The 23,774-nt window shown below is 56.5% G+C and overlaps 2 protein-coding genes across 3 annotated transcripts; both read right to left on the bottom strand.

The window, feature by feature from the left end:
• Positions 1 to 4,301: 4,301 nt before the first annotated feature.
• KRT13 (keratin 13) lies at positions 4,302 to 8,589 on the bottom strand. 2 transcript variants are annotated; one of them, XM_082706054.1, is made up of 8 exons: positions 8,005 to 8,575; positions 6,875 to 6,957; positions 6,524 to 6,680; positions 6,182 to 6,343; positions 5,968 to 6,093; positions 5,658 to 5,878; positions 4,982 to 5,007; positions 4,302 to 4,623 (listed from the first exon to the last, which is right to left on the bottom strand). In XM_082706054.1, exons 1-8 carry the CDS (start codon positions 8,497 to 8,499, stop codon positions 4,547 to 4,549), a joined length of 1,347 nt encoding a protein of 448 aa, XP_082562180.1. In that variant the 5' UTR covers positions 8,500 to 8,575; the 3' UTR covers positions 4,302 to 4,546. The 2 variants fall into 2 exon arrangements, with proteins under 2 accessions (XP_082562180.1, XP_082562181.1); XM_082706055.1 differs by lacking the exon at positions 4,982 to 5,007 and having other exon boundaries at positions 4,302 to 4,649; positions 8,005 to 8,589.
• A 7,156-nt stretch (positions 8,590 to 15,745) lies between these two features.
• KRT15 (keratin 15) lies at positions 15,746 to 20,071 on the bottom strand. The gene is made up of 8 exons (XM_082706051.1): positions 19,485 to 20,071; positions 18,515 to 18,597; positions 18,236 to 18,392; positions 17,592 to 17,753; positions 17,380 to 17,505; positions 16,950 to 17,170; positions 16,632 to 16,657; positions 15,746 to 16,105 (listed from the first exon to the last, which is right to left on the bottom strand). The coding sequence occupies exons 1-8, from the start codon at positions 19,986 to 19,988 to the stop codon at positions 16,011 to 16,013; spliced, it is 1,374 nt and encodes a 457-aa protein (XP_082562177.1). The 5' UTR covers positions 19,989 to 20,071; the 3' UTR covers positions 15,746 to 16,010.
• Between the last annotated feature and the right edge of the window lie 3,703 nt (positions 20,072 to 23,774).

Genomic DNA, 23,774 nt, shown 5'->3' on the forward strand with positions numbered 1-23,774 from the left:
GTTCTAGCCTCCACCATGCCCTGTTCTCCAGAGCTGCCCAACACGAGGCTAGGGACTGGCCAGGCCCTTGTGTCGAGACCAAGCCCAGATAGGATAGGGTCTGGGGCTCTGTCCCTCCAGCCTGGGTCCCAGCAGGTGGCCCAAGAGGAGCTGATCTGCTTCCTGGGGTGAGCCTGCCCCCTGCAGGGCCCAGGCAGGACCTACAGCCCCATCACTGAGCGCCACAAGTTCATGGCCCGCATCCGTGGGGTGGAGCCTGAGGGACAGGGAGGCACCTTCTGCTGCTGGTGCAGGGCAAGGTGGCTGAAGCAGCCAGGAGCCAGAGGCAACACAGCAACTAGCCACCCTTGGGTGGCATCTACCGTATGGCAGCGCTTGCCTCCAGGGCCTGGCCAGCTCTGAGGCACTGGGACGCCACAGGAACATTCCGAGGTTGATGCCCTTGTCCCCTGAGCACTGGCCTTAGAAGGGAGCCTCACTTCTTTCCCTAGATTCCGAGGGCTGATCACTTGACTCTGACAGAAGGCCAGCCACGGTCTTGGAAAGCGCCTTGGAACGCGGTTCCCCACTCTCACGATAGGCCACTTCACCAGTCTGGTCCTCAGTCTTCAGATGTGTGAAATGGGCACAATGGTGCCAGCTCATGGGCCTGTTATAAAGATGAAATAAAGAATGAAAAGGAGTTTTGTAAAGAGTCAAGTGCTAGACACATTGTTCTTCTCCCCTTTATTTTTACCCCCTCTGGGTTGGCATCTCTTGCCTTCCTGTGTGCTCCGTGGCAATCATGACGGAGTCTAGCCAGTCGCTCATAGCCGTAGCCCTGAGGAGCAGGGGTGTGAGTCCAGGGTGGGCAGGGGGCACCTAGACAACCGGGGAGGGAAATATGGACCCAGCAGCCCTGATGAAGCTGTCCCCCTTCCAATGGCCACCACCTGCAGATGATGGGGAGAAAACGGAGTCCCGGTTGGGGACTGAGTCCCCTCAGCAGCACTACTGAGGTAACCTCCTCTTCCCAGTTTGGGAAGCCTCCTGGGTTGGCGGGTATAGCCCCTCCTGGGCTTCCCTCCTGGCTTCCCCGGGACTCCCAATAGGGCCTCACCTTGTGGGGAGTCCAGATCCTCAGGGTCCTCCCTGGGGTCTGGGTGAGGAAAGGGTCCCAGACCAGAGCTCCTACCGGGCCCAGAGTCCAGCTCACTTCATTTCTGCTCCACATGGACCACTAACCTCAAACCCCACCAGGCTCCTCAAAACACGCTCAAAAAAGTGGGGCTGCCCCCGTAAAGAGCCTTGGCCTACGTCTCGGGGAGAGGGGCTGCTCCTGGCCCAGCAAGCCTGGGATATGGACCCCAGGGGCCTTGGATCAGCCATGGGGCTCAGCTCTGAGGAGCTCCTCCTGCCCAGGCCCCTCCCTCAGCCTGGGGGACACCCCTTCCCCGGGTGATCTCAGTGCAGTGCACCTCCTTACCTCTTTCATCCGCGGGGCTCGTCTTTAACCACTCTGTCATGGATCTGCTCTCCCATCCTCCATCCAGCAGGTTTACTGAGCTCCTAGAACATTCTGGGTATGAGGAGGAGGATGACCACAAAGAACTGCCCTGCAAGAACTCACGGTTAGGGAGGAGAGGGGAAAAGCTCTCATTTACTGAGCACCAGCTGTGTGCTGGGGACTAAGCACTTGACTTTGAGCCTCCAAGGGCAATAGCTCTGGGGGCGGGGGTGAGGAAAGTGAGCCCACAAGGTAAGTCTCTTGGCCAGGGTTAGGAACACAGCATGCAGCAGAGCTGGGACACACAGATGTTCTCCAGAACCTGTGATTCCAATAACTGCTGTGATCATCATCAACACAGGGGGCACAGATAGGGACCATGGGGAGTCTGTGGGGACAGATCAGAAATGCTGGGAGTGGTGCGGGGAAACCAGAGAAGATGAAGCATACGCTGAGCTTTGAAGGTTACAATCATTTATTTTGGGGGGTGTCTACTCCCTTTGCCCCGTCAGTCAGTCCATGAGCTCCTTGAGGACAGACGCCACCTCTGCCCTTCTCTCCAGGTCCCCACACCGGGCCTGTCACACAGCAAGCACTCAACAAACAGCAGCTGACGAAACTGAATCGCAGACAAGGTACAAAGCTGTCAGGAGTGGAGACCAGGTCCTGTTTCTCTTTGACACCCACCTCAGCTCGAGCACAGTTCTAGGCATGGGAGCTAGAACCCGGCCCTGCCTGTTCTGCTGGAGGTGGGATCTGAAACCATCTGACTTAGTCAGCCGGGTGGGCCGTGTCTGAGGGACCCCTGCGGGACAAAGCCAGCCAGCTGAGCCCACAACAGTCTGGGGATTGGAGGAGGAGAAGAAGGGCAGAGAATGAGGGGAGTAAACTGGGCAGGGGGCCGGAGAGGGAAGAGAGAGGAAATGAGGAGGGGGCAGGGAAAGGGGACAGCTGGCAGGGGCGGCAGAGCCCACCCACGTTCTGGCCCCCACAATGGAAACAAACACTGCCCAGTTCATTGTCTGTGCCTCCTGCTGGTTAGCGGGGCTGAACCCCGGCAGCAGACCAGCCCTGAGACAGAGAGACAGCCGGGCCCTCCGAGCCCAGGGTCAACACTGTACAAGCGCAGGCTTGCACACACCTGAACACACCCCACGCTCTCCGGGGGCCACAGGGGAGGGGCTGTTCATCTCGGGCAGAATGTTGAATTAAAAACCTGGTCATCTCCAATAACACTAAGATGGGGACCCAGAGAGAAAGAGTGCAGGAAGGTCAGACCGAGATCACTCACAGAACAAGGACCCAAGGTTCCCAGCCACATGGCTGGGTCACCGAGAGCGGTTTGCCCTGGCAGGACAGCAGGGAGTGGGGAGGCAATTATAGAATTCAGAGCTGGAGAGAGGCAGGAAGAGGCCCGGGGACCCTCTGCCAGGGAGGAGTTGGTGTTTTCCTCCGTGGCGGGGGTGGGGGGTAGCTACGGAAGCTTTGCTAGGCCAGGAGGAAGACTTTCCATTTCCAGCAATCGTCCGCACTGGAGTGTGGAGCAGAGATGCAGGAGAAGTTCAGACTGGAGACAGGGAGGCCAGGGAGGCTGTGAGGACATTATAGCTAACAGCAACCACAGGATGAACTTGGAAGGGAAGTAGGGATTGAAGAAGCCAAGGTGACTACTGGGCTCCTGGCTTGGGTTTCCAGGTCCTCTGGAATGGGGGACCAGGAAGGCACAGATCTGGGAGGATGAGGGGTGCTCCTTCCGACAAGTAGATCTGAGGAGGCAACGGCCAGTGTAGTGGGCCTGAGAGTCTGGTGCGGAGGAAAGGGGCCTCCCTGGTGTGTCATCAGAATGTTTTGACAATTGTGACCAAGAACATGTTCCAGATGGGCCAAGGGAAGAGTGAAAAGGAGAAAGTCTGCCTGTGCCAGAACCCAGAGGATCAGATTCCATGTAAGGAGTGAGCCAAGCAAGAGGAGGTTGCAAGTCTGAGCTGGGACGAGAGAAGCAGAGGCACTGGAATTGGGAGGGGAATTGGGGAGGGGAATTGGGGAGGAAGGTCAGCTCAGATGGAGGCTGCTCATTGAGTCATGTGGCTGATGCATTGAGTGCTGGGGTAGGCCAGGAGCTAGGGGCAACTGAAGGTCTGGATGTCCCTCATCTTAAAAGAAAAAGGCTCTGGGGGAGCCTGGGTGGCTCAGTCAGTTGATCGTCTGTCTTCAGCTCAGGTCATGATCCCAGGGTCCTGGGATGGAGCCCTGCATGAGGGTCCTTGCTCAAGCAGGAGTCTGCCTCTCCCACTGCCCCTACCCCCACTCATGTGTGTGCATGCTCTCTCTCTCTCTCTCAAATAAATAATCTTAAAAAAAGAAAGAAAGAAAAGGAGGAAGGGCTCTGCAGAAAGCAAGGAGGCAGAATGCTGGGCCTGGGGTAATTGTCTTGGGTCTCCTGTCTCCTCCTTCAATCAGCCCTGCACTGGCTCCTTGAAGTTTGCCACAGAGCCCTCTGTGCCTCATTCCCACATCTCCCCATCACCTGACACTACTAGAACCTGTTGCTGACGTATGTTCTACAAGGTGTAGAACTGGATCACGTGTTCCCCCATGTCTCCAGTTCGCCCCATTTGTCTGCGTTTGCTGAGCACCATCATCGATGAGCCCCGATGGCTGGTCCGGGTGCCTTGTGTCCTTTCCAGCCAGGAGCTCCCTGGGCCAGACTTGTTGTGGGGGGGGGGGGGCACCCAGCCAACGGCACCCATTCACCCACCGCCCCAGATCAGGACCTTGGCAGGTGCTACCCTCAGAGACCAGACCGGAATCAAAATACAGTTGCAAAAAAAAGCAGGAAACTTTATTGAATTATCTTTTCTTTTTAGTAGAGAAGCTGAGAAGCCTGAGGAACCAGGTAAGGGAGAAGAGGAAGCCCACGGGGAGAGAAGCAGGGAGCGCCTGCCCTCAGGAAAGTGCGGGGCCAGGGGAGCATCCTGCGGTCTCCCCCTTTCTCCAGCGGGGACCCATCAGTTCTCTCCTCTGGATGCTGAAGACAGAGGGAGAAGATGCCGAGTGGATTTAAAGCCTACGGGCGTCTGAAATGCGGCGATTGGAAGAGTTGCTGCTGGTGGTGGTGACTGTGACGCTGGAGTTCCCTGAGACATGGAGAAGGCAAGACATACTAAGCTGGAGAAGACCCACCTCGGCAGGTCAGGGTCCCCCAGGAGAGCCCCAAGCCCCCTCATGGGTCAAGTTGAAGGTCAGTTGATAGGGATTCATGTTATTGTCCCCAAAGCTAGTTCCTTTCAAAATATGCCAGTGGGATATATCCCAGTGGGCAGACCTAGCTCTTTTGCAAAGAAAAGAGACGAGCAAATGGCCACGTCCCGCAGAGCCCCCTCCGTCCCTCCCTCCACTGGGGAGTCCAGCACAGCCTATCTCCCAGCCCCCCAGGGCAGTGAACAGGAGCCCGACTCATCCCTCCCCACCCTCCCCTGGGGTTTGTCTCCTTACCTCCTGAGGAGGTCAGGCCAGCCATCCTGGGAGAGAGAAGAGAGGTCATGTGAGCAGAAGACACCAGAGGACAGTGGCTCACCTGTCCCCAGGGGAGCAACTCAGATCATCCTTCAGAGCCCCTGAGTTGGGCTTTTTTACCAACTCTGCCCTTAGCCAAAGGGGCAGCAGCTGGTACCTGCCAGGCCTGTCCGCTGTCTGTCTCGGGCCCCAAATCCAGCACATTTGTTGGAAGTTTTGTCCTCCTTCTGGTCCATTTGGTACCACTCCCTTCCCAAAATCCCTCTCCCTGGGCCCACAAGGTTGGCCTGGTCCGTATAAACAGTCTGAAGGAAGTTAAATCACCATATTCATAGCTTTGTTCAGCTGACCTGAACCCAAAGTAATATTCTTCCAATATGAGATGTTCTGTCCGTGGTCCCTATTCCTGCCCATCTAATCCAAAGGCCCAAGCTACAGAGTTTAAAGGGGCAGACCCTGCGGCCTGCTGAGGAAATGCCCCCACAGCCTGATTCTAGAAAACAGGGAGCTCTGGTCCTGGATCTGCATCCAGTCTAAGCTCAGAAGGTCCCCTTCTGGGAGGGCCATGAGGACCTGATCCCTAAGGCCCTGCCCGCTCGGCTGTCCAAGGGCCCTGTGGTCACATTCCCAAGAGGGAGACTTGAGAGGCCCCTACCTGGCATCCTGGCCCTCCAGCAGGCTGCGGTAGGTGGCAATCTCCTGCTCCAGCCGCGACTTGATGTCCAGCAGCGTCTTGTACTCCTGGTTCTGGCACTCCATCTCACTGCGGAGTTCGCTCAGCTGGGCCTCCAGGCTGCCAATGAGCCCCTGGATCTGCTGCAGCTGCGTGGCGTAGCGGCACTCCGTATCTGCTACGGTGCCCTCCAGCCCGGCTTTCTGGGGGGGCGACAAAGAAGCAATGAGGGGAGCCCGGCCAGGCTAAGTTTGAGAGGCGGTGGCTGCCGGACGGAGGGCCTCGGGTGTACCATGCTGAGCTGGGACTGCAGCTCGATCTCCAGGCCCTGGAGTGTGCGCCTCAGCTCCGTGATCTCTGTCTTGCTGGTCTGGATCATGGCAGTGCTAGAGGTCACCTCCTTGGTCAGCTCTGCACTCTGAAATTAGAGCGGGAAAAAGGTCATGGAGGAGCCCCGTGGAAGGCCCTGGCAGCCCCCGGCTCCGTGGGGTAAGAGGGCTGGGCACCTTGCTGTGGAACCATTCCTCGGCATCCCGCCGGTTCTTCTCCGCCATGGCCTCATACTGCTCCCTCATCTCGGCCAGCACGCGGGTCAGGTCAATGCCCGGGGTGGCGTCCATCTCCACGTTGACCTGGCCTACCACCTGACTGCTGAACTCCTTCATCTCCTACAGCGACAGAAGAGGAAGACACATGATGCTCCCCGCCCGTCCTCCTCCTCCTCAGCTCTGAGGGCTTCCAGCATGTTCCGGGAAGTGCTTCCGGGTCACCCAGCAGAAGGCTAAGTCTGGCTGTTCCCCTTTCTCACTAGAGGTGATTCAGCCATGGCAGCCTCTGCCGACCCTCACCTCCTCGTGGTTCTTCTTCAGGTAGGCCAGCTCCTCGTTCAGGCTCTCAATCTGCATTTCCAGGTCGGCCTTGGACAGGGTCAGCTCATCCAGCACCCGCCGCAGGCCATTGGTGTCGGCCTCCACGCTCTGGCGCAGGGCCAGCTCATTCTCGTACCTAAAGGATTTTTGTTGTTGTTGTTGTTGTTGTTGTTGGAAAAGCAACACAGAAATGATATTAGACCCTCCCCTACTTCTGCACTGGAGTCTCCAAGACCTTCATGCCTGGGATGCTCCGATTTCAGTATTCAGATGAGCCTCTGTCTCAAATAAAAGGCAGTTTGGAAAGACCAGTGGGGACGAGGAACTCACTTGAGCCTGAAGTCATCCGCCGCTAGCCGGGCATTGTCAATCTCCAGGATGACCCGGTTGTTGTCGATGGTGGCCGCCAGGATCTGCAAAATACAAAGGGTCATCACGGGAGGGTCCACGAGCTGGAGGAGAAGGAAGAGAAACACAGGCGGGCTGTTGACCTCAGACACCTGGGTGCCTGATAAGGCACCGGGATAAGGCCCTGCTCTCTGAGCTCGGTGAAGTGAGGGGCAGAGCAGGTCCCTCCTCTGAGTCTGTCACTCTGACATTCTATCTATGCCTGCTCATGATGGGGAAGATCAGAATGTACATTTCAGGGGAATGACCCTGCCCAGGACTTCTTTGGTTAGTCATATCTTAAAGGCCTCGGACTAGCAACCTCTCTAGCTCACCATTGGGACAGCCTTCTCCTTAAGGTCAGGAGGGGGTCAGCCTGGGTCCACACAGCTCATAGTAAGCTCACTGGAGCTGGCCTCCCGGCTGAGCAGAAGGAAGAGCCAATAAACACTCCCGTCCATTTGAATTCCTTGTCTAAACTCTCATATACCGAAGCAGTTAAAACCCACCCCACATAGCTGGGACCCAGCCCAGGCTGGTGGATTTCTGTTCCAACAAGCTGGGACCCCAGCGTGACAGACAGGCCTTGATGAAGCAATCTCAGCTCAGCTTAGCACGGCCTGGGCCTCTGCCTCCCCCTCCTGCTCCTCCTAGCCAGCTGAGAGTAACAGTTTAAATGGGACCCCTACAAAATCAACTAGTATTCCCAGACCAGTATTCCTTTCTCTGCTGATTTGAGTCATTCTTCATGGTTTTTAAAACTGTCATGGTTTCCAAACATCTCCATGGGTTGGAATTATAGGGATCAAGTCATTAATAATAACATAACTGTTTAGGAAGCAGTAAAAATGTTGACGTGAGTAATAACAGTAAAAGAATGCATTTGCCGAGCAGTGGCCTAAGAAAGCTTATCAGGAGTAGAGACGCTTGGTAGTAAAAGACTAGAATTTTCCTCCAAAGGCGGGGTGAGGATTCCACCACACTCCATCTTCTGGTCCTTTGGGATGCCGTGTTCCCTGGCCTTTGCAGCTCTGCCCTGCAGGAAGAAAGCTCGCCAACACCCGAGGACTCACCTTGTCACGGAGCTCCTCAATGGTCTTGAAGTAGGGGCTGTAGTCCCGCTCCGGGCTGCTGGGGCTCTGCTTCTGGTGCCAGTCCCGGATCTTCACCTCCAGCTCCGTGTTGGCCTCCTCCAGGGCCCGCACCTTCTCCAGGTAGGAGGCCAGGCGGTCGTTGAGGTTCTGCATAGTGATCTTCTCATTGCCAGAAAGGAGGCCTCCATCACCACCACCGTAGTCACCAAAGCCACCGCCAAAACCCCCACCAAAGCCACCGCCAAGGCCACCTCCAAAGCCACCTCCAAGGCCACCTCCAAAGCCACCTCCAAAACCACTACCAGCCCCTCCACCAAAGCCACAGCTCATGCCGCCCCCATAGCCCCCAGCTGAGCCCCCAGAGACAAAGCGGGTTGAGCAGGCAGAGACACTGCGGCCTCCTCCTAGCTGGCAAGAGCCACCCCCAAAACCACCACCATAGCTGGCGGAAGAGCTCTGCAGGCGGCAGCTCATGGTGAGAGCAAAAGAAGCAGCAGGTGTGGACAGGAGCGGGGCTTGGCCTGGGCCGAAGACTGTGGCTCTTCCCCAGAGTGGGTGCCTTTTATACTGTCCTCCAGCAGGTTGAACAATTGCCCCATCTTCTCTCCTCCCTTCCCCACCCTCTGACTGCTGCCAGCTGCACTCTGTTTCCCACAAGCCCAGTTACCTCTGCTCTCCAAGGTGGGTTGTGCCTTTGGGGGTGGCTTTTTTTTTTTTTTTAAATCCTTAACAAAAGGGATGATTCAGAGGGCACAGTGTTCTGCCTGAGACTACCCTTTTGACAGCTGAATTCCACTTCAGCTCTGCACTTAGGGAGCTCACTCCACAGGCTCTCAGCTCCACCCAGTACTAGAATGGGGACAGAGGGTTTGCTCTTCTGGCCCCTCTACCAGTCCTCCACTCAGCCTGGGAAGCGGGGAGGTGACGAGGGACATCTCTCCTACACCGGGCAGCCCTCAGCCCCCTTCTTTCTATTTCTAAACCCTCAGACTAGGATGTTCTACATCCTTCTTAGCATTTCTCCTACTCTGGTGCTCCCAGCGAATCTGTGGACAAACTTGGCTTGGTCCTGTAGAATTGACCCCCTTGAAGCTGTTTAGGCTGATGGCGGGCAACGGGGGAGCGCCAAGACAATCCGATAAAGTCCCAGTGACAAGGGAACTTAGGGACCATCTAACACAGCGGGGGAAACTGAGGCACAGAATACAGAAGCAAGCAGCCCGGCACATCATAACATGACAGAGAACACACTCAGACCCCTCACCATAAGCAGGCACAGAGCTACGTATACTCGCTGTGTCATTCAATCTTTGTAGCAACCTGGTGAGGCAGGTCCTACAAGTCACCCCATTTTACACAGGGGGAAACCAAGGCTTAAGAGTAGTCAGGACTAAAACCCAAGTTGGGTTCACACTGACATAAAGACTCCTTTTCTAGGTATATAATTCATACGGTAAATTGTACAAACTGTTAGTGTCCAACTCCATGCATGCTTACCTATGTAGGAAGCCTCAAACACGCGTACCCAGCACCCAGAACATTTGCAGCGCTCCATAAAGCTCCCTGTACCCTTTCCCAGTCAATTACCTACACCCCCTGCCCCTAACGAGACCACGATTCCCACTTCTGCCCCCCTAGATTAATTCGAAGATCTCGGCTAAGAGCTCTTTTTCTCCCTAGAGAACGTTTGACAATGCCTGGAGACATTTCGGTTGCAACAACAGGGGGATCCTACAGGTATCTAGAGGACAGAGACCAGGGATACTACTAAATATCCTGCCATGCCCGGGATAGCCCCCACAACAAAGAATTCCCCAGCCCAGAAGGTCAATGGTATGGAGTTGAGAAGGGCTGGATCAGACTGCCCCCGGGGTTCAATCATACCCTCATATCAGCTGCCTTCGAGGCGTGGTTGAGCCCGGAAAGGAAGTCTTGGAATGCCTGACAGGACTCCTTCTAGCCCCCCAGTCACGGGACATCTGTCCAGCTTGTGAGCGCTTGACCAAGAGCCACATGGGAGGATATAGTCTCTGCCGAGGAGCCTCAGATGTAGCTAAAACTCAGGGACTGCTTAATCTCCCTGCCAGAGAAGGCTTCAGGCCCGAATAAAAGGGCCTAGAGGTGGCCTCTCAGAGCCCAAGTTAAATGGAGAAGTTTCCAGGGCTAAGAATAGAGAACTCTGGACTCAGGCTACAACTCCCACTCACCAAGGTGGCCAGACTTACCATGAATGGCCTCTCGGGGGTAGCCTGCTACCCCACAGCAGCCAGGGGGTCTGCACCAGGCTAAGGACTAGGGTAGGGTGACCCAGGCTCGAAGTGATCCCGAGAACCCCTTTGCTGATTCAGCAAGCCAGGAAACAAGGCTCAGAGTCAGGGTTTCCTGCCCTTCGTCTTCTGCAGGGAGGGAAGGAGGCCTGTGTTTCATCCAGCAGCTGTCAGCACCAGGGAGGGGGCCACGGCATGCTTGGGGTCTCACAGGGAAGCCAGGGTTTCAGGCTGACCTCTGACCCTGCCCAGCCCTCCTGCCCCAAACTGACAGCTCAGCGCTCCCTCTCTCTGAAAAGCTGTGTGATTCAGCCCAAAGCAGGAGCTCTCAGGCTCTCCCTCTCTTCTCGCTCTCAGTAGAGGATCAAAACTGACAAAAAGGTGATTAATAAAACCTGCCAGGCCTGGAGTGACGATCCTCCCCCCCAGGGCTGACAGTGGGCTGAGACCAACGCCTCTTAGAGGAACAATGCCCCAGATCCTCCAAAGTCCCAGTAGTACAAACACAGGGGGGTGGCGACATGCCTCCCTTGCAGGGTCAGGGCACGGTCCCTCCCCTCCCCTCCCGTCCCCTCCCTGAGCAGGCACTTACAGTGCATAACACAGGAATGTCTTCCTCTGACCCACGGTGAACCCCAGGGCCCTTCTGGAGGAAGCTGTGCAAGGACCCATCCGGGGGCCCCAGTTTCACCGCTCCTGGCCCTGCTCCTGATGGGGCAGGGAAAAAGTCCTGGGGCGGAGACCCCCTTCTTTGCTTTCTGACAAAATCACACCAACGTCGTAAGAGGAGGGGAAGCCACATGTGTGAGCAGCCTCACAAACAAGGCGGGCTTCACACACTGTCACTGGGTCCTCATGACAGTGGGCAAGGGGTGTTCTTGGCCCCATCTTACAGCTGAGGTTCGGGGAGGCTGAGTTACTTGCTCAAGGTCACCATGAAGGCAAGGTTCAAAGCTCGTCTCTGGCTCTCTCTACCCCGACTAATGGTGCCTTGGAGCCTTGATGTGAACTCGGTAGATGATCTCTGAATGTTACATTCTGTATTTTTTAAAGATAATAAGATGACATTAGCTAATATTTCTTGAATGCTGTGTTAGACACTCTACCTGTGTAACCTCAAAAGAACCCTATGGCATTGGGCACAACCCCTTTTCACCTGAGGACGCTGAAACCCAGAAAAGTCTAAATTCCTTGCCCAAGATGCAAACCTCTGGTTCCAGGGTCTGCATCCTTCTTCACGCCTGCCTGCTAACCCCCCTTCAGGCCAGCCTCAGCGCCACCCCACCCAAGCAGGAGTGTCCTCTGTCACCCACCATGCTCCCAGGTTTCCTGACACTGCAGGCCCAGCAGCTAGAGGGTCCTGTTTCCCACAGCAGCTGGGCCTGTGCAGCTGAAGGCCTGACGGAGCAGCCTGACTGCTATCTGTCCTACTGTGAGCTCCAAAACTTGGGGGCTTGCGAGGTACTCAGTGCAGAACGTCAAAGACAGAGTTGTGCCAGACCCAGAATGCCAAGGCCCAAGGCAGTAGGAAGCAAGGAGAAACATGCGGCTTTCCATCTCTACCACCAGCTCCCTGGGGGCCTTATGTTGAATGATTTCTAAGTCTTCCTGTGCAATGCCTTGCTGTGTCTCTGGTTCTCAAGGACTTGTCCAAAGTTGCCAGATTGTTCACCTGCACAGCTGAGGCTTCGATCCTGTCCCCCCAGCTCTGAATTCAGGGACCCTCCCTCCCTCCTGTTTCCCTAGACCACATAGGGTCTAGAGCCCAGGATGGCTGACCCACCTCCCAAAATGTTTCGAGGCTCCCCCACGGAGAAAAGGAGCCACTCATGAAAAGCAGACCTTCCCCAGACAGTGAAGCTGGGCCGTCTGGTCAGCCACCCTCACCCTCAGAAACACCTGCTTCCCATAGCAGTACTCAGCAGCCTTCTCCTGCCAAGTGTCAAGGCCCCCAGTCTTCACATACCTATAATCCCCAGCTTTCTAAAATCCTTTACACCACCCGGGGTTCCCAGGAACCCAGGGAGGTTGTCAGAGGCTTTGAATTAGGTGGAACTGAGTTTCAACCCTGTATCTGCCATCGACTGGCTATGTGACCCTGGGAAAGTTACTCAACCTTTCAGTGGTTTGGTGGCCACAGCTGAAAACCAGACATTAGATGAGTTAGCATTGGAGAAGCGCCTGACTTGTGGGAAAACTTGTCAGGCAGAAGGTTGCTAGCCAGGCTCTTCCTTTTACAAAGGAGGAATTTCAAACTCATCCTAGGGTCGTGACCTGTCCTGGGCCTCCGTTCTGGGCCAGTTTGCTGTGCTTCCCTCTCTGGTCCCTTCAGCCAGCAAGGTGCCCACAAGGACCAGACAAGTGACAGTTGGTGGCATTCGTATCTTATTTCCCCAACTCAGCTTTACATTCCCTGAGGAAAAGGTCTTTGAGTAGCCCCTAATACTACTCCTGGCAGAGGGAAGCTATCAAATGCCTAAGAAGCAGGTTCAGAGAGACTTTGCTGGCTTTAGGGGAGAGGAGATGGGGACCCAGACAAGTATCCAGTGGGGTCATCCGTGCCACAAATCTCATGGAAGAAGCTGCCAACCCCTGATTTCCCCCTATGCTGTCAGCTGCCTGTGCAGGGACAGGTGACCACCAGGCCCACACTCACCCAAATACAGGCCCACACTAGGGAATGTCCAGAGCCATGTCTAAGGCAGGAAAAAACAAAGGAGAAGCAAGGTCATGCATTAATTCAATAAATATTTATGAAGCCCCCACTCCAAGAGCTCAGAAGTGCAAGGAGGAGACACTGCCCCTGCTGTCACCGATCTCACAGGCCAGGTTCCCCTCGGAGGTCTCACGATACAGATGAACTCATAGAGAACCTTGAGTCTGGTCCAGCCAGCCTCCCCAGTTTAAAGCTGAGGACACTGAGACCTGGAGAGGGTCAGGGACCTGGCAAAATCCCCAGGGAGCTGCGTAGTCATGTCCCTGTGCCTGCTCTGGGAAGACTAGCCTCGCCTGAGACTAGCCTACATCCCCAAAGCTAGCCTCTCTCTCAGGGGGAAGGGAGGCCTGCTGCCTGCTTCCCAGATTGGTTGGAAACCAAGCCTGACCTCAGCCCAGGGGCAGGCAGAAGGCGGGCCATCTCTGCCCAAAGACTATTTAAAGGGCTCAGCCAGGAACAAGCTATCTTGGGGTGTGAGCGTCTCTCTCCAGGGTCAGGCAGGAAACAGGATACAGCAAGTCCAAGGACCTCTCTCGGACCCCAGGATCCCTGGAGAGCAGGAATGGGACCTCCAAGGAAACAGAAGCAGCTTCCCCTCTCCAGCCCAGGGTCTGGCCTGAGAGAAAGCCCGCTGGATGAGGGGGGAAACCCCACCTTGCGTCTCTGCAGCTTTGCAGAGGTTATTTTGGCAAACTACCGGCTGAGAAAACCCTTGGTGGGTTGCTTTGAAGATCTGAGACTCCTCAAGAGAGGCCCGGAGGCCAGTGAAGCAGGAGCAGCAGTCAGGCCGTTGGGCCTGGGAGACCCAGGAAGGGGTCTGGCCGTTTTCAGGATGTCAGGGACATGACAGCTTCAGCAGGAGCTTAAGCCCCGTCTGCGAGAGACTGAGAATGATCTTTTTAGCAGTAATGGCTGGATGACATTTGAACAGGCTTCCCAAGAGGTGAAGAAAGGGGCTTCAGATTAACACACCCTCCTAAGAAAGATGTTGCCAGGGCCACCTGGGTGGCTCAGTGGGTTAAAGCCTCCGCCTTTGGCTCAGGTCATGATCCTGGGGTCTTGGGATCCAGCCCCACATTGCGGGGGGGGGGGGTGTCTCTGCTCAGCAGGGGGCCTGCTTCCCCCCCCACCCTCCTCTCCACTTACTTGTGATCTCTGTCAAATAAATAAATAAAATCTTTAAAGGAAGGAAGGAAGAAAGGAGGAAGGAAAGAAAGAAGGAAAAGAAAGAAATATGTTGCCAGTTTCCATGACCTGCACGACATCCAGGAAAAAGCAAAGGTTTGAACGCAGAGAGACCAGTCCCAGGCCTAGCCTCACGGATTCCTGGCTCATGCCTTCAATACCACACTTTTACAAAACCTCTGGGGGAGCAAATCAGATGCTATCCATTGAATGCTCTGCCCAGAGCCCTGCATAGTGTAGATGTTTAATAAGTTCTGTTTTGTTCCTCCAGCCCCAGAGAAGTCTGGCCTCAGAGTGTGTACTCAGGAGATGTATTCTAGATTAAATCTTCCCCAGAAAAAAAACAGGTGCCCTGCCCTCTCCAAACAGGATTGCTGGACAAGGAGTTTCACCCAGCAAGACTCATGGAGGCCCTCTCAGAGGGCCTGAATCTCCCCCCGAAAATGATCTGATTCTCAGGAGAAGAGAGGAACCTCCAACCTCCTCTTCCCAGCAGGACTAAGAAACCGGTTTTCCCTCTCCCCTCAGTCCTCACCAGAGCCTAGCCCAGCCACAGCACCGAGAGTTCTCGGCTTCCTCATTCCTTGCCCTCTGTCTGGGGTTATGAATCCCTGAGGAACCAGTGTCAGACCTGAGGCAGCAAATTAAGTGTGCATGAATGTGGCTGCTCCAGTGAGCCCAAGGTCACTGGATGCTGGGTATGGGGGATCAGGAGCAGGGTTTGGACTGAGGAGGACAATAGGGGTTGATGTTTCTTTGGACTTAAGCTTGGAAAAATCTTGGAGGGCTTCCTGGAGTTGGTGTCTTTCCCTCTGATTTCCCCTTAATTGCTTTATGGGAAGGAGATTGTGACTTCACGGGGTGAGAGGGTGGATAAGGTCCCTCTTTGCAGAAGGCAGAGATGTTGGGTGGCTCAGTCACTCTGGAGGTCAGGTGTGCCTGGAGGGGAAAAAAGGGAGGTTCTAGGAACACATGTGGGAAGGCCAGAAATAAGGAGGAAGGTCCTGGCAATGACCTGTGAAGGGCCAAGGCCTGGGCTCCCGGAACAAGCGGTGGACTTTGAGTCATGCAGATATGGGGCCAGTCCCAGCCCTGTTGTTCACTATAATCCATGAGGTCCCTGGCAAAGTCATTCACCTCTCTGACTTCCTCATCTCTCAGATGGGAATCATAAATCCTGACCACCCACAATCACATTAAACAAGACCCATGGGTGGGGTTGCCTAGCACAGTGCCAACCCACACAAGGGTGAACCAATACAATCTATACAGTCAATTGTTTGGTAAATAATTGTTCAAAGCGACAAGTACAGTGTTGGGTGCACCAAGATGTTCTGAGGACAACCCCAACTCCTGCTTCCATGATCACTGGTTGGAATAAGCCAGAACAGCAAGTCACCTGTGCAGCCTGAGTTGGTCCTAAGTGCCCTAGGCACCCAAAAGAGTGAATTAGGACCATACAGGGAAAAAGCCAAAGTAAAAAGAGATGTCAGCCTGTGAGTCCTAGACCCACAAGGCCCCCAACAAGAAAAACTGGACATACTACCAAAGATATTTGCAAAAGGAAAAGCAATTCTTTATTGCATGGACACATGGCACAAACAACCTTGTTACACAATCCAGCGGCTTCCTGCCCGTTGCTGCTCAAAAGCAGATGGGGAGAGCTGCAGGGGAGTGGGAGGGGGAGCACTCAACAAAGAGAGCTTCACCCTTTGAAAGCAGGGACTAGGGTTTGCTCTTCTGGCCCCTCTAGCCAGTCCTCCACTCAGCCTGGGAAGCGGGGAGGTGACGAGGGACATCTCTGCTACACCGGGCACTCAGACCTCTCTCTTGCGAGAAGAAACCACCTTCCCGTCCACTGTCTCCTCGACATTGATGTGAACTTTGCCGCCGCCACTGCCTCCCAGGGATGCTGTAGGAAGAAGGAGCAAGCTTCAGAGTGGGGGACCCTCACTTTTCTCCCTCCCAAGGCAGCCAGGACCTTGGCTAAGCTCAGGGAGAACTGGACAGCACCCTGGAGAATGGCCACTGGCCAATCCTTCCAGAGTGGCCAGGAGGTCTGGTGTTGAGTCACTCATCATAGAGGCAGCTGGTAGCAAGTTATGCCCCGCAGTGAGCAAGAAAGCCAGGGATTTAACTGCAAGTGAACAGGAAGTGACTGGGGGCCTCTTAGCATTAAATGCAAGAAGGTGGGCCCTGAGTGGGCCCTGGGAAGCTATTCCTTTGACAAAGCCTGCTCAAGCTGAAAGGTTCTCAAGAAATCTTTAACCCCCACTCTGCTGGGGCTGATAGAGGGTCCCTGTGGAAGAGATGTAGATGGGCGTGTCCCTGCCCAACTGGCATGTTGTGTGTCTTTCTCCTTCCGGTCCATTCCAGAGGGAACGGTGGCTTCAACAGCCCCCTTGCCACCCCACTCAGGAAGCGTGAAGCCTTCTTACCTTCTCTGGCGCCAATGCCAGCCATCCTGAAAGAGAGGGGAAGCTGATGTAAGAGAAGGGCGTGAGCCCGGGTCTCCGGAAGGGAGTCCCCGGTGGCTGGCCAAGCAATCCACTCCAGCGGCCCCCACCACCAGCCGCACATGTGACTTCTCTAGAGGCTGGGACATCCTGAAAGCCTGTCCACACCTGCCACCCTCAAGCAGATAGATTCCGAATCACACTAACACCCCATCCGCTTCCTTTTCGCTGTCCCACTGCTGTCCGGGGAAGACCAGCCGGCCCCTCCCTCATCCCTCCCCCCTGCACCCTCACCCCCACCTGGCATCCTGGCCCTCCAGCAGGCTGCGGTAGGTGGCGATCTCCTGCTCCAGCCGCGACTTGATGTCCAGCAGCGTCTTGTACTCCTGGTTCTGGCACTCCATCTCATTGCGGAGCTCGCTCAGCTGGGCCTCCAGGCTGCTGATGAGCCCCTGGATCTGCTGCAGTTGTGTGGCATAGCGGCACTCCGTCTCAGCCAGTGAGGCCTCCAGCCCGGTTTTCTGGGGGCGGGCAGCAGATCAACAGACTTATCAGGCCAGGAAAGAAGCTGCCGCAGCATGTGAACCAGCATTGAAGGGAGGACAGGGGAGCCCCTCGGCCGGGGCTTGGGAACCCAAGACTTAACCAGCCCTGGATGATGGGAAAGGCCAGGTGGCACTGGGGCAGGCTGGGGCAGGCTGCAGGTGAGCTGGGGGGCAGGTGGCCCTACCATGCTGAGCTGGGACTGCAGCTCGATCTCCAGCCCCTGCATCGTGCGCCTCAGGTCTGTGATCTCCGTCTTGCTGGTCTGGATCATCTCTGTGTTGGAGGCCACCTCCTTGTTCAGCTCCTCTGTCTGTGGGTCACACACAAGACCAGTGAAGCCCACAGGCATCCTAGGAGACCTGGGGAGCTGGGGCAGGGCTGCGAGGTCAGGCCCACCTTGCTGAAGAACCAGGCCTCGGCGTCCCGTCGGTTCTTCTCCGCCATGGCCTCATACTGCTCCCTCATCTCGGCCAGCACGCGGGTCAAGTCCACGCCTGGTGCCGCATCCATCTCCACGTTGACCTGGCCGGCCAGCTGGCTGCCGTACTCCTTCATTTCCTGCAGGGTGGACAGGGCCCGTTTAGGGACAGCGGGCTGACGGGAGAGCTGGGAGCCTAGGCTCCCACAGGCCCATCCTGGCTTTGTCCCTAACTCACTGCACACCCTTCGCATTCCTGTGTACCCACCCCAGCCTCTGTTTCCTGCTGAAGGTGAAGAGGTTCAATCACGTGGGCCCCTTGGCTCTGAGGGCCTCTCTTCCTTGCCAGATGCTACAGGAGGACCTCAAGACAGTGTAACCCCGCTGTCTGAGCTCATGACACAAATCAAGACAGCAGGTCACACTGGCCCCCTGGCCCAGCTATGGATCTGAGAAGGAAAGGGGTCCTGGGTCCCCAAAGGATAATACCCCTTGTTCTCCATGGGGATCCCTGTTTTGGTAGAGGGGAGCATATCTGAACCACTAAGCCCTTCCGCTAACTAGAAGGAGGTGCCGGGGCCCCACTCTGCCTCCCACCTCCAGCAGCCCTGCCAACCCTCACCTCCTCGTGGTTCTTCTTCAGGTAGGCCAGCTCCTCGTTCAGACCCTCAATCTGCATCTCCAGGTCGGTCTTGGCCAAGGTCAGCTCGTCCAGCACCCGGCGCAGACCGTTGATGTCGGCCTCCACGCTCTGGCGCAGGGCCAGCTCGTTCTCGTACCTGGGAAGAGAGAGGGAGCCCAGAGAAAGGAAGGGGCTGTTGGAGCTGCAGGAAGGAAAGAAGGCCGAGAAGGGAGGCGGGGAGGCGGGGTATCCAGGAGGGGAAAGGAAGCAGGAGCGCACTTGAGCCTAAAGTCATCCGCCGCCAGCCGGGCGTTGTCAATCTCCAGGATGACCCGGTTGTTGTCAATGGTGGCCGCCAGGATCTGCAGGAGACAGGGAGTCGGCCCCTGGAGCAGTGTTCTGTCTTGCCTGGTGTCTCCCCACCCTGTGCCCCAGGTCAGACCCCTGGCCGACAGTCTCCCCACTGACACCAGACCCAGAAGCCTGTAGGCTCCCCAAGACAGAGTTCAGACGCCCCTCAAGTACCCACATGAGGTCTTCCTGCACGCCACCCTTCCTTGGCCGTGAAAGACCAAGGAATCCAGAGTGCCCAGACTCCCCGTGGGAACTGTCTGGCCAGGAGGGGTTGTGGTGGGGTTCAGGGGGCTCTAACAATAGCCCTCTCAGGGATAGTCCACCAGCCTGCCCCGGTCACTGGACTCCAGCACACCTGGACACAGCCATGGACCCACAGAACATCCCCACAGCCAGGAGAACCCCAGAGGGCAGGTCAGAAAGGCATGCTGCAGCTGAGGAAACTGGTCCAAGTGGGCTGGAAGGGTGAGTAAGTGACAGGCAGAGCACATCATGAGTTCGAGGTATTCTAAGCCCGAATACTGCTTTGGGCACCAAAGATATCCTCAAAGGGTGAGGCAGGTGGTCCTGACCTTCAGGGCTCCTGAGGCAGCACTTAACCATTCTTGCAAAAGAAGCAAAGAGGGACTGGATGCAGAGCCCTGCTGGCGTGTGTCACTGCCCCCACCTCGGACCCCCTGGTCCTGACCAGTCTTGGGATCTTCCCACACCACCAGATGGAGCGGATGTGTGCCGGCATCCCCACCGGGAAAGCGCTCCCTGCTCTCCAGGCTATACACCGACACTCACTGCCCGGGCAGGAAAGCATTTCCTTGAGGCAACTGGAGCGCTGATGTTACAGACCTGGGCACGCACCAGCCACCTGCTCCCGTCTCCCTGACACCTGAGGACTCACCTTGTCACGGAGCTCCTCAATGGTCTTGAAGTAGGGGCTGTAGTCCCGCTCCGGGCTGCTGGGGCTCTGCTTCTGGTACCAGTCCCGGATCTTCACCTCCAGCTCCGTGTTGGCCTCCTCCAGGGCCCGCACCTTCTCCAGGTAGGAGGCCAGGCGGTCGTTGAGGTTCTGCATGGTGAGCTTCTCATTGCCGGAGAGGAGGCCGCCATCGCCACCACTGTAGTCACCGAAGCCACCGCCAAAACTCCCACCAAAGCCACCTCCAAAGCCACCCCCAAAACCACTACAAGCCCCTCCACCGAAGCCGCAGCTCATGCCGCCCCCATAGCCCCCTCCTGACCCCGAGGAGACGAACCTAGCAGAAGAAGCCGAAATAGTGCGGCTTCCACCGCCCCCACAGAGACTCCCCCCACCAAAGCCACCTCCCCCAACCCGGAGGGTGCCCCCCCTGGTAGAGCCACCCCCAAAGGTGGAGGAAGAGGTCTGCAGAAATGTGGTGCTCATGGCTGGGTGGCTGGGGAGTTCTCAGCAAGCACAGAGGCACTGGTGAGGAGGAGGCTGGCCTGAGAGCGGAGCCCTGCCCTGTCACCCCCCAGCCTGGGGCTCCTTATATACCCCTCCGAGGGGGTTGTGGGACCGCGTCTCCTCCCCCAAAGGGAGGCCAACTCCCTTGTTCAAACGGGACTGCCTGCACACCTCTTCAAGGCTGAAGTGGAGTCTCTCTTTCTTTTTTTTTTCAATGCAACAAAAGAGATGATTCAGAATGAATGGTGTTTTGCCCCCAGGGCCATGGTTTTAACACTTCGCTGGCAGGTTATCTCCACACTCTGGGAGAACTGGGAGAGTAGCGAGTAGTGGGGAGAGTAGCGGGGAGCAAAGCCGTGTCACCCTACAGCTCCCAGGGGTGGAGCAGCTCAGGCCCCATCTGTCCTCACCAGACTTCTCTGCTGCCACCAGGCCAGGACCCTCCCCCCAAGGCGGCTAGCTCCCCTCTCTCAGTTTGGGGAGAGTGCTCTGTGTTGTCCCACTCTCAGACTCCAGGGAAAGCAGTGGCCTGGGGGTAGGGGGATGAGTGGGGGGAAGCTTTGCAGGGCTTCTGGGGACAGGCTGGGTGGGAGGTCATGGGTCAACTTCCAACTAAGGTGATCAGAGAAGCCTACACATGTCACTTCCCTGACAGATCAGGACTCTCCTCCGCCAAGCCTCTTCCCCTTCCCGCCCACCCCCAGCCCCCAGCCCCGTTGGCCTGGCACTCTCACAAAGGCCAGGAGGCTCAGGGCTGACAAGGCGCTGATTGATAATCCCGCCACCTGCCAACCGCACATGTCCCTGAACCTTTGCTTGCTCCCGGGACGCGTCAGGGCAAACCTCTGCAGATAAGACTGAAGCACAGTCCAGAAAAACCCCTGCCTTCTCCAGAGGGAGGCATGTTCCTGCAGAGCAGGGCCACATGAACTCCTTTTGTCCCATCAAGCGCTTTGGGGCTGGGGAGGGACCTGACTCCGAGGGCTCTATGTGCCTGAGTGTTGGGAGGGAGGATTCGGGGACGCCTGGCAGGCAGATTGGAAGACACCTCTTCTCAGAGAAGGACGCTGAGGCCAGAGAGGGAAGCTGAATGACCAGGGGCCTGTTTCAGGGATACATAATATACAAATCCTGGCCAGCCGGCACCGCTCCAGGGCTCCAGGGGAACGGGGGTGCTAGGGAGGGAAGCAAAGCTGATCTGAAGAATCAGAAGGATACTTGGTCCAGAGCTGACATGCAGTGATGTACGTGGCTCCATCAGTTACTACCTGTGAAACCCGTGGCATGTTCCGGTGGCAAGGGGCACTCTCAGCTTCCACCAGAGGCCTGAGAGCCCCCAGCCTGCCTCCTCCTGCCTCCCTATCTTCTAAAGAAGCAGACAGTGGGGCTCGGGACCTGGGGTTCCCCTGCGAGCTGGGGTGGTACAAGAAGGAGCTCAGGCCGAGGTGAGTGGGGGTGGATGAGCCGGCCTCTGAGCGCTGAGCGCAGACAGGGCGGTATTGTCTCGTGGGTGGGTGGGTATTGTCTTTTCCTCCGAAAGAAAAATAATCAAACTCAGATCAGCCTCAGCTCATTAAAGCCTCTGCAGACATCACGGCCCCAGCAATTAACAAGGGAACGATTACACGCCATCGCCCCAGGCTGCGCAAGGGCTGGGCCCCAGCCAGCCCCTCTTCTGCACCCTGACTCCCCTCTAGCACCCCTCGAGAGATGGCTCTCACACGCTATCTGGCGCTATCTGGCGTGGCAGCTGCCCCAGTCACAGATCCCTGTTTTCAATGCAAACAGCTCCTGTGAGCTCAAGGTCTTAGGCTCATTAGCCCCAGGTGGGGAGGCTGGGCAAGGGTGGGGACTCAGCTCTGTTTGGCTCCAGCCCAGGCTGCAGCCCAGGGCCCTGCCCCAGGCAGCACGCCCAGGACGCTGTGCCAGTTTCTGTCCTTGGCCCACTGCAGACGTGCCGTCCCCGGGGCCTTCTCTCCTGGGGATGGCATGTGCAGCCCAGTGGAAAAGCCTGGGCTGGACTCCACCTCTGGGTGTGACTACCTCTCTGAGCCAGGTTCCCAACTTAACGTTGGGCCATCTTTCCACATCTATGAGGAACTCAGGATAGTCCGAATGACAGAAGGAGTTAACTGTTTAACAGATTTAGAGTTCTAGTTTTACAAAATGGAAACCGTCCTGAGCACGCACGGCGATGCTGGTGGCACCATACGTGAACGGACTTCAGGCCACAGAACTGCCCGCTTAACCATGGCTGAGATGGTCAATTACAGTGTGTGTATTGCCAGAATACACAAAAAGACAATGGAGCCATTAACACTCAGTTTTACTGGGGAGTGCCACTGAGCATCCAGTGACATACAACAGCAGCTCGGTCCTCGACATCCAGCCTCACTCCTCACTCCCCACTCCCCGGGGCCTGGATAATTCCTCCTCTATTAGGTATGTGGCTTACTTAGTAATCCAGCTGCTGCTCTCAGCCTCAATCTACCAATCTGGAAAATGGGAATAACCCCCGCCCTGTCTGCCCCGAAGGGGTAGAGCGATGCCTGTGACTGACAGGAAACGCTCCACAAACTGAAGCGGTCACAAGGACCAGCAAGGAGGGAAAGACCCGCCCCCTGAATCCTCTCCCTTCCTCTCTCCTTCCCTCCCTCTCCCTCTTCTCCATCCCAGCCTCTCTGTCAACAGGGCACCCCTGGTTTCAGCTCCGTAACTGAGACAGACAAGTGTCCCAGCCCTTGGCTCCCCCCACCTCCCCCCCCCACACACACACACAAAGGAAGGCTTCATTCCTGACACCCAGACCCGCTTACCCGGTCACCTGTCCCACCTGTGTGGGGCCCAGAGCCCGCCCCACAGCCACATTCCAGGGGCCTCTGGGGTATAGGGAAGGGTTTCAGCTGTGACAACAGAGACTTTCATGAACAGGGGACAAGTATCTCTGGGCAGTCCCAGCCTGGGGGTGAGCCAGACCTCTAACATTAAGCAGGGGCGGGGTGTGGCTGTGGGTGCCGGAGGCCACAGCAGAATAGCTAGGGAGGGGCCGAAGGAGCTCCTGGCCCAAGGAGGGAAGGAAGAGCTGGGTTCTGGGGTCCCCAGTTCTGTGACCAGAAGCGAGTTAAGGAACATCTCTAAGACCCATAGGAAACTGGCAACAAGAGCGCCTCCTTCAGGGTCCTCAGCACAGGGTACGACTGGATCTCAGCCTCCTTGGTACAGCGCTGAGCACTCCCAGAGGCCATGTGTGCCCCTCCAAGAGACCTTCCGGGGGCACAAGGTGCAGTGTTCCCCCCCCCCCAGCCTCCTCCAGCACAGGATCAGACAGATCCATGGGGCCTAACAGACCCACTCAGCCTGAACCTCTCAGCCAAGGGGAAGTGGGACTACTTATTCACCTTTAATTGGCCTCAGTTCTTGGCAGCTGAACTGTAAACCACAGAGGCAAGACCATACCACACAAGGGCAGAGTTAGACCGAGAAGCTGGGACTTAGGTTCCTTTGCTGGCCTGGGACCAACTTCAGGCAAGCCAGGTTGGGGGTCTGTACGGGAGGTCTGGGTCACAGCTGGGTCCCGTTCCGGGCTCTGGGCCCAGGTATGAGCTGGTGGTGGGCGTAAGGGGCTTCTGTGGGGCTGCCCAGGGATGGATGAATGTGTTAGTGCATGCACACACACACACACACACACACACACACACACACACACACACCAACAGGTATACCCTCTTTGGCTTTCTAAGTGGGAGGCCTGCCCCCATCACTCAG

The sequence above is a fragment of the Mustela nivalis genome (assembly GCF_964662115.1).
Source record: "Mustela nivalis genome assembly, chromosome: 17".
Classification (NCBI taxonomy): Eukaryota; Metazoa; Chordata; class Mammalia; order Carnivora; family Mustelidae; genus Mustela; species Mustela nivalis.